The sequence below is a fragment of the Patella vulgata genome, chromosome 7 (assembly GCF_932274485.2).
Source record: "Patella vulgata chromosome 7, xgPatVulg1.2, whole genome shotgun sequence".
Taxonomy (NCBI): domain Eukaryota; kingdom Metazoa; phylum Mollusca; class Gastropoda; family Patellidae; genus Patella; species Patella vulgata.
Window position 1 is genome coordinate 35,412,000 of NC_065885.2, and position 14,130 is coordinate 35,426,129.

General features: G+C 36.2%; 1 protein-coding gene across 1 annotated transcript; it reads right to left on the bottom strand.

Moving 5' to 3' along the window:
• Window positions 1–1,538: 1,538 nt before the first annotated feature.
• On the bottom strand, window positions 1,539–6,049 carry LOC126827031 (uncharacterized). The gene is made up of 6 exons (XM_050556187.2): window positions 5,452–6,049; window positions 5,014–5,279; window positions 4,461–4,541; window positions 3,754–3,870; window positions 3,127–3,245; window positions 1,539–2,704 (listed from the first exon to the last, which is right to left on the bottom strand). The coding sequence occupies exons 2-6, from the start codon at window positions 5,251–5,253 to the stop codon at window positions 1,879–1,881; spliced, it is 1,383 nt and encodes a 460-aa protein (XP_050412144.1). The 5' UTR covers window positions 5,254–5,279; window positions 5,452–6,049; the 3' UTR covers window positions 1,539–1,878.
• Window positions 6,050–14,130: the final 8,081 nt, after the last annotated feature.

The following is a 14,130-nucleotide window of genomic DNA, read 5'->3' on the forward strand; positions in this document are numbered from 1 at the left end:
CCGACCGTTTCATTAGCTATTCCCGCACATCATTCAGAACACGTTAACAACCCTTCCAGATCCTAGTGTACAAGTAAAACAAAATTTTGAACTATAAAAACGAAATGAAACAGGATCTGTGTTTTAACCAGATTGATTTGTAATAGGGTTATCAGTTCAAAAATGGTTAAATTCCATTCAGTCTTGACAACACTATGATGAAGCGAAATTCCATGTAAATGGTACATTTTACTTCTTTTGCTCGACTTAATCTGTGCACAATACAGGTTTGTATTTCTTGGAAGTTAAACTTTCCGAATTTGCAACCTACGATAGGGGACGTCAGGGGACGTCCGCCGTCATCTTAACGTTTTCGCGAAAACTAAATGATGGGATTTAACGTCCACTCGACACAAACTAGGTCATTTCGGGACTAACGTATGGTTCAATTTTATTTCAAAAATTCGCTTGCGCCTAGGGGTCTTTAGCAGTGGGAGGAAGCCAGAGGACCCTGAGAAAACCCACGAGGTTGGAAAGGCGACCCTACTCCTTGTCACATACAACGGGGGATTCGAAACCACACTAGTTGACTCAATGACAGACCTTATGATGCAGCGCGCACACGCTAACCCCCACCCCCATAGTCATGCAAAGAAATAACAAATTCTTTGTGTCGGATGTTGTATATGATACTAACATGTATTTAATGGCCGTACGTGCATATCATTGCGCACCAATCCGTCTGATTTAATTTGACTGTTAGAAGATGGTTAAAAGGAGTGGCGTTTTGAACTGATCTCCAATTGCCATTGTGAAGCATGCCAGTAGTGGTCATTTTAATTTTAAACGCGAATAGAATGACGAGGATTACGAATCATTCTATGCAAGCTCAAGGTTAAGGGATATGCAAAACAAATCAATTAGAATTTAAAGCAGCAAGTTAGGGGGAAATAGATGCAATATGAATATTTATTTGAATAGGGCAACGTAAAAGTATGGCACATAAACTTATTTAAAGTCCTTTGTCATTAATTGAGGGAATTTTAATATTGTTAAAATGTTCAGCATTTACAAAAATAGGTATCCAGGATATCTTCCTGAGAATAAACTGTGTAATTTGATAGGGCTAAATCACATTCCAACTAAGTTTGCTTCAAATCCCTCTCAAAATATTTTAATTGCGAGAAAGCAACCCCATGACGCAAGAATCTATTTAGATGCTTTGATTGTCATGGGTCTTGATGGGGGCGAACCCATTTCCAGCCTGTATTTGTCGTTAGTCTCTGTCCATATATTTGGAAGCCTTAGTAAATTCTTGGATTATTTTATGCCAACTTCGTTTTCCGCCGTTTAATCGTAGAGTCACTGTATTTGTAATTCTCCCAACGCTCTCACTACCGTCAGCTAAGAAGCGCTCCTTGTGTCACCCGAGGTCTTTTTCGGGGAACCCAGCATCGTTCGTGGGAATATATATCTTTTAAAATCCAATGACTTTTTTTTTTAAAAAATGTGTATGAAATAAAATGACTCAAAAATACTAGAATGTTAATATAAATAAATGTAAAGCATATTTTTTATTACGAAAATAAAAACCATAAAATAAACAATATTGTATTCATAAGAAATGAAATGGAAGGAGGAAATGGCTAGATATGAAAACTATTTTTCTTTGAAGATTGTTGTCAGAAATGGAAATAAAAATAAATATATCAATTAATTCATATTTCTATATAACGTTTTATTCAGAGGAAACCGCCATGATTATGGAGTATAAGAGTCATTTGTGTTAGGGTAACATAAGCAGGGATTCGGAAACCATACAAAATGTCTTGTATTAAATGGATGGCCGACAATAATTTTGTCTCAGTGTAATACATGGCTTTTCGTCAAATATCAAACTTAATTTTGACCAGACGGTGGTCGGCCAGTTGATCGACTATTCTTTTTCTGAACAGGACCCTTTCCTGCTTTATCAATAGCTTGCTTAAGTTGTGTTGCAGCTTTACACACATTCACGGGAACAAATGATCGTTTGGTTTGGCAGGATAAAAAAGAATAATACCCCTTAGTAACTATAACTTTAGAAGGAATCTCTATAAAAGTTTGATGAAACTGTTTGATACAATCTTCAGTTAACTTAAAATGAAGATCCACCAAGACCGAATGATATCTTGATTTGTCCTTAGAACTATTAATACGAATTTCTTTTAAGAGCACTTTCTCTAACGACCCCAAATAATACAGAGGTGTTTGTTTATTATATTTATTTACCATATCATTAAATATAAATTGACGAAATCTCGTGCACAGATCGTTAGCTAACATTTTAAGCATCGGTTTGGGGTATAATTTCGCTTTACAAAGTTTAATGTAGTCTCTGACGTTAGCATTAAAATCATCGCCATCTCGGTCCATTTCACTCTGGAGTTCCTTGAGACCGTTAACAAAGCCTTCGTAGTACATATACTGGACAAAGGGGTTCATATATAAGTCAATCTCTTTTTCAGTCCACGTTGTACCAAGAGCTGCCTTTTCATCCTCATCAATCAATGTTTCACTGGAGACATACGTTTGATATTTTAAGCACATGTTTCGCAATACTGCTTTCCGGCCATTTGCCATTCTCTCTTTCCTTGTCTTTTGAAGATTCGGATCCCTAAGGTAATTAGCCATTTCGTCCACCCTTTCACTGAATATTTTCATGGCATTCATGTCCTTTAGCATTCTAAAAACGATAAAAAGAATTAAATTTCTCTCGTCCGAAATATATGACCATTTTGGGCCTCTGATAGCTTTTCTGACAGATATGTGCCGGAAGTAAGGTGGGAACTTTCGGAAATCTTACAACCGTCATTGGCTGCAAGTGTCTTATTAAAATTGCACCAATATTTCCGTTTCGTTTTTAGGTCGCTTGGGTCGCTTTGAGTAGGACGGGATTCAATGAACAGATTTGCCTTAGTAAGCAAGGCCATATTATTTCAGACTGTCACGAGCCTCTGGCCAACATCTGTCACGATATATTATCGGAAGAGGTTAGATACCATTTACGAACAGTATTTTAAAATGTTTACGGTACTTATATAGAAAAATAGAGATCCTTGTACATTAGTTAACAAACAAAAGAAAGTAATTTTGTATATCTTTTACCGTATTTGGTTTTCATAGATTCCCGGCACTAAGACTCTCACATCAGCACATGCGTATTCAATCATTTCCTCTGTGAGCGGTCTAATTTCCCAGTAATCAAACACTTTGTTCCATTTTTTCTGAAATTTGGGATAACTAAAATAAGTAAATATGCAATCAGTCAGTAATGACGATACCACAATGTAAATAATAACAAGACTATGTGTAAATAATAACAAGATTACTTGAACATTATAACAAGACTCTACATGTACATAATAACATGCCTACGTGTACAATATGAGAAGATTTAAGTACACAGGAATTAATAAAGCTGTTTTCATCTCTGGAGCTATAGTTCAGGCCTGGATTTCAGAAACTGATGGCTACTGGGTTTAATGGAAACGATTCATTGATAATGGTCCCATTCAAGAGCTACTTTTTAAAGACTGCGTTAGTGACACCATAAATACTACAAGACCTTTTAATGAGGCGTCCTCAAGGTGAGATTGAAGTTATGTGACGCATCATCGCAGCCAGATTTTTTAATATGGCGCCCTCAGCTAAAACTGTTTTCGTAGAAATTAATTGTAAGTAATGTTTCTATTGACAGTAGTTACAATAACACAAGTATTATCACGCACTTACATGCATACCAGTCTTTTCTTCCATTTTAGTGGTGCCGTAGATTTCACATATCTTTGATAATTTTAACATTTGTGGAATTAAACGACCTTGTTGTTCAAGTATAACCAGATGAGCCACCTACAATTCCACAAAATTTATTATTTACATAAATATATTGTTTGGAAAGGTTTGCCCAGTAGAAGTATAGGATACCTTGATCCGTTTGATAAATACACATCCGATATCGAACGTTGGCTGTTTTGTTTTTTAAAAGCACATTGGCTTTAAATAGAAATATTTCGTATCATCACCCCATAATCACTTTCTGCACTGACCCGTAAAAAAAGTTTAAAAATCAAATTCTAATAAATTAAAAAGAGGTTGGTCACTTTCGAGATATTTTAAAGTACAAGACCGCAAAATCCCCCAAACCTAACAATAGCCATACGTGCATATAAAATATCCCTACAAAAAAATTAATAAGTATAAATATACTATAATATGACGAAGAGAGACGGTGTCCCACCCTCCCTTCTCACGACATCGAATTTTAACACGTTTTTTTAAAGTGGCATTTTAACATACAATAACTTTGTTCTTATGTATATACCCATTTTATTTTATTACTCCTTCATATGTAAATAATCTGAATTAAAACAACATGTCCATAATATCATGTGTAATGTATTGGACGATAAATTTGTAATAAACAGCAAGAACATATATACCTGAGTATCAAAAACATTTTTTAGAGAAACACCAAACTGATACTCCAATGCTTGGCTATCACTAGAACATGCATGAAATACCTGAAATAGATTTAAACAACTTAAGCTGCTAGGTGGTTTTAATTTGTCGAAAAAGAATTCGATTTTCATGAATGACAGTATCTAGAGGTTAAACAAAATTCTAGTCCATTTCAATTTACTCATTCTTCCGCTCCAATTAAACGATTTCCGTTATTATCTGTGGGGACCCTGCTTCCGAAAGATTTCACGGAATTTTCTGATTCATTAGTTTATATTGGTAGGTTGACCCAGAGACGACTTAACTAATCAGTGTATTACTGAACGAGTTCCAATCAACCGAAATATAAAATAGAACAGCATGTTAATATAATTATAATTAGACTGTTAAGCCAGTGACGTATGCAGGATTTCCGAAATTGTAACGTATGTGATTTGAAGTCCGGGAGAGGTGGGGGATGATTTTAAATTACTTTATTTCAAATTAAAGGGGTGTAAGGTCGGGGGGGGGGGGGGCGACATGGTTAATCTTTACCTTGAGAACATGATTACTCTCTAAAAGTTGTTTTAGTCCACCATCTTGGAACATACGTTTTTCTTTATGGATATCAAATAAATATACATGGCCGTCAGTTGTAGCTATTTGTAGAAGTGTTAATGGGCCATCTTTGCCTAAATTGATACCTTCTGCGTCACAAGAAATTATTTCTTCTTTCATCAAAGTCTCTATAACTCTCTGACATTTTCTTACATCCTGGATTATTTCATAATCCATTCTTAATATCCTAACTCTACCTTAGTCTAATAAAGATAAAAAAAAAAACATAAATAATTGCCAAACTTGATCTGTAATAGTTGATTATAAAATTTGTGTTCATGACATCAATTATTGAATGAATAGGTCTAATAAATAGTTATAATGATAAAGACAAAACTATGATTTCATTGGAAACCATGTATTTTAAATACTTACATATTCGTATATGTGTTTTCTGTTTTAGTAGGTCCTTGCCGTCAAATCAAAATCCCAATTTACATACTTTTATGCAATGATTAATACTTCTACTAATTTTAGAATTCGCTGAATTGATATCATTTCATATTTACTTCTTCCTTGTACATAGTTTCCTTTTAATCAGTAAGTAGATATATTATATGTACACTATACAATATATGTATACATATTTATATACATGACATACCACTTGATAAAGCATGCATGTGATTATGTAATTGTTATGATAATGTTTAAAGGTGCACAGTACACTCGAACGGAGCTAAACAACATTATCTATTTGTTGAGGAATTGTCCACACATTTCACTCCCAAGATAGGAGTATGTGATTTGCTTTCCAATAATTCTTAACTATGTTTTATATGTCCTCATTTTCAGCGATCTGTGACCTTCTGTTCTAGAGTTATCCCCATTTTTCGAAAACATTGTGGCGGCGATAGAGGGTACAGTTTTTAACATATTTTTTTCTAATTCTATATGAAACATTGGAACAATGAGAGGATGAACCCTATTAGTTTTCCTTGTTCTCTGGGCGTATCTTGTTTTATTACATAGTAGCCTATACTTTGTTCACATCCTCTTATGGACTTGAAGACACGTGTAGGTAATAATAATTCTAAGACAATTTGATATAATAAATTTTAAAGTAGATATAAGATCACTTTGAAATCGATATGTATTTAATTTTAGATGATATTTGTTTAAATATGCAATTATATCAATTGTATCTTTCCGGTAAATTTATGAATTGATATGTGGTCATTTGCACTCATTTCTTGGTTACTTATCCTTTGAAACCATGATATCATTTTAATACGTCATTCTTTTTCCAAGAATACCTCTGGAACTAGAAGTTTTACTTTCGATTCTGAATAATTCAAAATAAAATAGTCATTTTACTTTCTTCTTTATGATAAAAAAGAAACTTGCTTTTTAGGTTTTAAAATTCAAATTATTGGTGTGGTCGTCATTTCATATATAGTTATTTCTTCGAAAACAGATGATATCATTGTAATGCTCAGTACGTCATGTAATTCCTTGAAGCAAAAAGATGAAACGCCCTACTGTTCTGCTCCAACTACGGGGCTAATGAAGACAGGCATACGGTATACAGTTTGCTATGAGAGAAATTTTCCCCCGACAGCGGCGCTACGGCCTGCTATTGCATGTATATCGAATTCCAACTGTCAACGGTTCTTTTACGTGAACGCCAATGTGTACACGGGACCCCGCTTTTCTTCCCATCCGCACCACTATACGCATTCTGAACACCAGAGACACACTACCTGCGGAGAAAAACAGTCAGCTACCAACTGACAAGGCGGAACAACGCCGGAAAATCCGGATGAACTTTCTCGGCTAAGACCAACGTCTTACTCACGAAACGAATGGGTGCCCATTCCCTAAAGCCGTTGAAAGTAGAAGAATTACTTTAGATTCCAAATATTAGAAAATGAAAGAGCATCTTTCTTCTTTTTTCTTGTTTTTCTTTGTATTCTTTTTTTAAACTAAAAACAATCAGTGCCACCGCGGCTCCCATTCCCTGAAGCCGTTGAAAGTAGAAGAATTACTTTCGATTCTAAATATTAGAAACTGAAAGAGTATAGCCTTCTTCTTTCTTATTGTTTTTTCGTCGTATGCTTGTTTTAAAAATAAAACAATCCAACAAAACAAAGTTGCTTTTGCTGCATGGTAGAGGACAGCCTGCGATTCACAAATTATTTGGATCTTCACATTCACAAAGAGTCGTCACCATAGCTACCCCCATGTTAATTATTGAAAACATTGCTTAAAAAACTGGACAAAAACATGCTTTAAAACTTTAATAAGACATGATCATATAAAGAATGTAGAACAGGTTAATATATAATTGTACAGTGGTACATTTCAGAACTTATTGGAATTGGTACATCCTAATGTTTTAGTTTTTCTATATCTCGCTTTGTTTGTGGCAAGAATGACACGCCAGACAGGGTAAACCTTACACCTTATTCATTCGTCTATTCCAATATTTACTTTGGGCCCATTGAATCGTAACATTCATTGTTCTCTAAACAAACAGACGATATAAACAAACCAGCACCACTTATAAGTATTGTATAAAATCCATTATAGTCTGGAGGCTCAGTGCTGGGGGGGGGGGGCATCAAATGGGCACAAAACCAGATCCAACTTTTCTAGAGTAAAATTTTGCGTAGAATACGATGCCGAGTGGTAATCAGTCTGCGGTTGGTGCGTTTTCAGGACATTCGGGTCAAAGATCAAATGAGATCATTTGCACTGAAAGTGAATGCGCAGAGCGGGGCTATAATAATTTTTAGAGGTCATGTAGATTCTTTTGTGTTAGACACCAGGCAGATTCTAAGAAAGGAGAGACCGCTGAGGTTCAACGGGCACTATCTGGTTTCAGAATGCCCCGTTCAGAATGCCAGAGTGACATTTAAAGATACGTCCTAACCAGTTAAAGAATTACGAATGCGATCAAAGGCAATACTAGACGATCAAGGGCTGTTCCAAAATATGTAGTAAGTAACGATGCATGGGTTATACGCCGGATGTGGCGATCGTTTTTAGTGCGCTGTCCGCTTTCCACGTCTGACGGACGACCCATGGTGCTACATCGATCAGCAGCTTCAATATACATCAATAGTTGATATTTCTGTTAACATGTTGTTGTTTACATAGATATAAATGTACATAATCACTAACTAATGAATTGATATTAGACCTTAAAGTATGAAATATTCATCACTATAAAAACCCATCATTCATAAGAAATAGAGTAGTAGTAGTAGTAGTAGTAGTAGTACAAACACAACAAGCTTTTATACGGAATTCTTGAAAACGATAACGCAAAATGTATCACAACCAGTGATGTGTATTCCACATATATGTTTGTTGTGTCTTATTACATTACGTCCTAGTAATAGGGATCGTATTCGTCGACCCTATAGTCGTCATAGTAATCATCATATCCGTCATACCCATAGCCATACCTACGAGATCGGCGTGGCGGCGGACTTGGGGGGGGGGGGGTTCCTGCTCGGTCGATAGCTTGCTTTAATCACGTAGCGGCTTGCCAAACGTTTATACGGGGATGTAAGATTTCTTGGTTTGATAACGCAAAAAGGTTTTTAAAAAAAAAAACTTTAGTAACGGTCACTTTAGAAGGGTTGTTTGCAAGATTTTGTTCAAACTCTTTGAAATCTTCTTCATTTAATTTATAATAAAAATGTACCAACAGAGAATGGTAGTTATCTAATTTATAATAAAAATATACCAACGGCGAATGGTACTTTGAGGCGCTCATGATACGAATATCCTTTATTTATAACCGCCCTTTCTTAGTCTCTTAGAAAATATAGGGGTATTTCTCTGTTGTATTTGTTAAAGATTTCATTAGATATGATTTGTCGAAATCTATTATAGAGATCGGTTGATAATTCCTTAATGTTTGGTCTCAAGTATGTTTTGCCTTTATAATGTGCATAGTAGTAATTAGCGACAGGATTGCAATCTACAGGTCACAATTCTATGGAATACAATTACTGCTTATTACTGAGCGACGTTTCGACTACGCTTCTTTAGTCATCATCAAGCAATGATAAGATGTGAAAATATATATATGTACACAATACTTAGTTAATGCTGACCAACCAAAGTTCCCCTTCTAATTACATGTGCTTAAAGGGAATCTAATTTAATTAAGGATTATAAAGTTTAATGCTAAGAACAACATTCAATACGACCACTTTACCTGAAAATTAACACAAATTGATTAATTGATTAATGGGTAACTTGTTATGGAGTAATACAATGATTTGATCAGGTTTTAATAATGACCAATACTGAAAGAAGATAAAATTTGATAAAATGTTATCAACGACCACTTTACCTGAAATAAACACCAATGATTAATAGATAGCTTGTTGTGGGGTATTTATAATGATTTGATCAGGTTTTAATAATCACAGCGCCCTAAAAAGATTAAATTTGACTGGTATTATAACGATAAATGTTGATAATATATGCATGTTGATGTAACTGATTCCACTAATATACGAAAAACCTTTAGAAGGCCGACTACTTGAATTAATAAGTAGTATCTTCACTGGATGCTATAGTGATTTAGAAGGCAGGATTTGAATTATTAAGTGCACTGAATTTCAATAACATCAGCCCTGAAAAGCAAATAAATAGCCAATTATTAAACATACATTATGCAAGAGCTAAATCTGCCTATTGTAGGTCTTTCTTTTGGCCTGAAATGTTATATAAACTATTAATTAGACATTAATTAACGTATCCAGACCATAATCAACTCTCGATGTCAACGCTAGCCCGCGATAATTGTTGGATTATGATTCGATTTGCTGTTTAAATTTCCTTCTCGATTTAACGATTAATTGGATAATCGAGACTATGATTTTTGTCGTACCGACTTTAGTAATGATGACCGAGGCTATGCGGAACTTTTGATCGCTTATTTCTGGGTTCGTAGTGGATCAATTTGACTGAAATTTTCAGCAAATTGCCTTTACATTATCTAGTTTTTAACTATTGTAGTGCGAACTGCCCATTCGTTATCTAATCTCCCATAATGTATCTTTAATTATCATTTTTTTTACAAATTATAGTAATTATTACAACTTTAGATTATTTATCTTGAATAGTGGTGAGGATATTGTTAAGTATTAAATATTGATTACATAGAATTTATTATGCTTAGTCTATGATTATGTAATAAGAGTGTCATACGCCCTGGGGAGGAACAATCCTTGATCTCTATTCATCGTCGGTTTGTGTCTTCGTATTTGCATGGCTTCATGCAATCGGCTCGCTCTCTTGTTGCTTATATTCTTGCATAGTGGTTTAACATGGACCACTGGACTCTGTGGCGGGGGTTGGAGGTCAAGTGAGTTATTGTTTGCTGCTTTTGACTTGTGGTCATCTATCCTCTTATTTAATGGGTGTTGAAATCGTCGCCATCTTGATCCATTTCCTTTCCCAATTCTTTGAGAACTGACATAAGTCAATCTCTTCTTGGAACCAGTTTCTTTTGATGGCAGCTTTTTCATCTTCGTCGGTTAAAGTCTTGCAGGTGTCGTATATTTTTTGCCCATTTTTCGCAGGACTGTTTTCTGGCGTTTTCCATTCTCTCTATACGCCACTTTTTCAGTTCCGGGTCAAGTCTATGAATAATCGTTTCTTCAACTCTTTCTCTGAATAATCCCATTGACAAGTACTGTCGCCGGATCTTATTGCAAAAAAATAACAATTCGACATCTTGTTTCTTGAATATGTATCAAGCATATTTTGTGGGATAAGGCACTTTTAAACAATATCGTCCATATCATCCATACCAAATAATAAATAATACTAAATATTTATGTTACCTTTATTGGTTTTCATAGATTTCTGGTACCAAAATTGTAACGTCTTCACATGCGTAGTCAATCATTTCCTGTGTAAGTGGCCTACGTTCCCAATAATCTGGCAAAATTTTATTCCATTTTATCTCAAATAACGAAAATAAAATCGATAACAAAAAAAAAAGTTAATAAAGCGACAATGTTGACGACAGTAACAATGGTAACATAAAAGTCAAAATAACAATAAAGGCTATATAGAGTAGTGAAATGAAATGAAATGGAGTTTAACGTCCTACTGTTCGACTCCGAATGGGTTAATGAAGACGGGCACAGAATAGTAACACACTAGTGATAAAGTAACAATGATAAAAGGTAACAATGTTATTCGTTGTAAACCCGAACAATTATAATGATCGCAGCAAAAATCACGTAAGATAACACGTTGCAATATAAATGATAATGTAATGATGACAAAATCATGTACAAATAACCATAATTAGAAACAAACATAAAAATACCAGCTTTTCCTCCTAGTTGTGCACCGATCCTCAGCATGTCAATTCCTCCAGCTTCCAGAAGTATTAAGTATTGGGGAGCAATAATGCGATAAATCTGAATGCCAGAGGATCAACACAACTAAAGAACGTGGATGCGATTGGGTGGGAAAATCGACTAAAAAGATGGACATAGTTTGCATATCTCATGTCCACCCGTACAACTGACTACCGCTCTCGCTGTCTTAATGAAGAATGAATTCAATACATCATACTACGTCATCATCGGAAATGTCACGTGAGGATCGGCACCAATCCTCAGAAATGTCAATTCCCCCAGCTCCCAGAAGTATAAAGTATTGGGGAGCAATAATGCGAAAATATATTCTTCAAAAAAGGTAGGGGATATTCAGAAACAATACAAAACTGCGGAAATGCACTGCTGTTTTTATTACAGGTAACCAATGTATGTTAATAACAGGCCAATTGCCTACACATGAACATAAACAGTTCATATGGACGGCTTATCTGACGGCCCCATTTCACTCGCAAAGAGATACACTGTCAAAAGTGAAAATGAACGTTTTTTATTTTTGTCTTAATAATGAGTAATTGCTCCACCAATCCTCAGACATTCAGCAATTCGTCGTGGCATACTCCTAATCAACCGTCCAATCACGGTTTGGGGCAATCTGACCCACTCCTCTTGCAGTGCCACGGCCAATTATTGCAGTGTTGTCGGTTGACGTTGAATAACACGCCTCCCGATCATGTCCCAGACATGCTCTATAGGGGAAAGGTCAGGATTCATGGCTGGCCAAGGCATATGGACAATATGGTGACACTGGAGGTAGTCTTTCACGACACGAGCGCGCGGTAGGCACAGGTATTATCATCTTGAAAGATGAAACGGCGACCTGCACGTTGAGCAAGGGGCAGAACTATCGATGCCAGAATATGGTCACGGTAGTACACACCAGTGACCCTTCCTTGAACAATATGCAAGTCCGCTCTGCCAGCCCATGGTGATTCCTCCGCACACCATAACAGAGCCACGCCCCAATTTGTCATGCTGTCTGACGTTAACGTTAGCATGACGCTCATTTACACGCCTCCAAACGCGAGCACGCCTATTTGTGAAATCCAGAGTAAATCTGGACTCATCTGAGAACATTAAACGCGCCCATCGACGATTACCCCATTACGCTGCCTACACCATTGACGCCTGTTTGCCATGTGCTGGCGAGTTAATGGAGGCGCAACACGTGGTCGTCGCGCATGCAAATGGGTTGAATGTAGCCGATTTCTAATCGTTTGGGGTGTAACTCGAATTCCTGTAACTTGGTACAAGTTTACAGAAAGCTGATTGGCCGTTTGTCCTCGATTTCGCAGGACCTGTGTACGAATGTATCGATCCTGGGCTTGTGTAGTGGCTCTAGGACGACCTGAACGAGGTCTATCATCAACATTGTGTGTTTGTTGGTACCGGTTCCACAGTCTTAAGCGTGTTGGCTACTGCTCGCTGTGTAGAACCCATTTGAAGCATGCCAATAGCACGTAGACGTTCATCATGTTGAAGACGTCTCATTGCAAATTAAACGTAACACACTAAAGCAAAGATACGCTAAACAGTAAATCTTATGCAAGAACCGATAGGAAAGCAAACATGGATAGGATAAACCGGCACGCGGCAGTTTTCATCAACCCTTCCTTGAAGTGTCAAATTTGACAATGAACCCCTCGCACGTATATGGCGCTATTGCGTGTCGACGTGCATCTCATTGGTTCTGTTTGGGCGATAAGTTCTTTATCTGTGAACATACTCTCAAAACATGTCAAGTGTCCATGATTATTTATCATATCACAACCTGCATAGGTATTTGCATTTCAATATCTCCTTCTTTTTTGAAGAGTATATATTCTATCTCCCGAACCCCCTTCAAATGCATTAACGCCAGCGTATACCCTCGACCATTCCCAATACTCAAAACAAAAAATATCAAAACATCACAAAAATCTCTTTATTCCATCGCAAGTAAATCAAGAATATTTAAATAATTAAAAACATAATTGAAATAATCTTTAAGTAACACTTGCTCAGCTGTCGGGTGTAAGCCACGTGATGAGGGAGTACTGCCCCCAGTGTAATCCACTCTGGTTTAGTTCGGACAGAAATCGAAGTAGGATCGTAAGTGATCACGCCACATTGTCCCAACCCACAATCATGACATACACTACAATATCTACAATCAAGTATGTAAACGATTTACACACAAATAAAGCGCTTGGTTAGTCTGTTTGCCTTTAATATATCTATTGTTACAAATAACATTCACCAAGAAATTTCTCTTCTCAAAATTACTAATTCTGCCGCACAAATAATTTTACGCCGCCAAGGCTTTCCTATTTCCATCAACACTTTAAAAGTTAAATACCAGCAAGTCCAGGGTACAACCGAAAACCACCAAGATTATTGGCTACCTAAGCCAAAATCAAAAGGCCACCAACGGTATTGGCTACCTAAGCCAAAATCAATAATATGCCACCAAGGCAATTGGCTACCTAAGCCAAAAACAATATACCACCAAGTTATCTTCAAGTAAAAATAAAATTTATTACCGTTCAATGAAACAAGAACACGTCTGTCCACCTCGCTGTTTTAACGAAGAATGGATTCAATACATCATACTACGTCATCATTGGAAATGGCAAGGGAGGACCTTGTTTTTTCTTTGAATTCTTTTTGAAACTAAAAACATCCTAACAAAAAC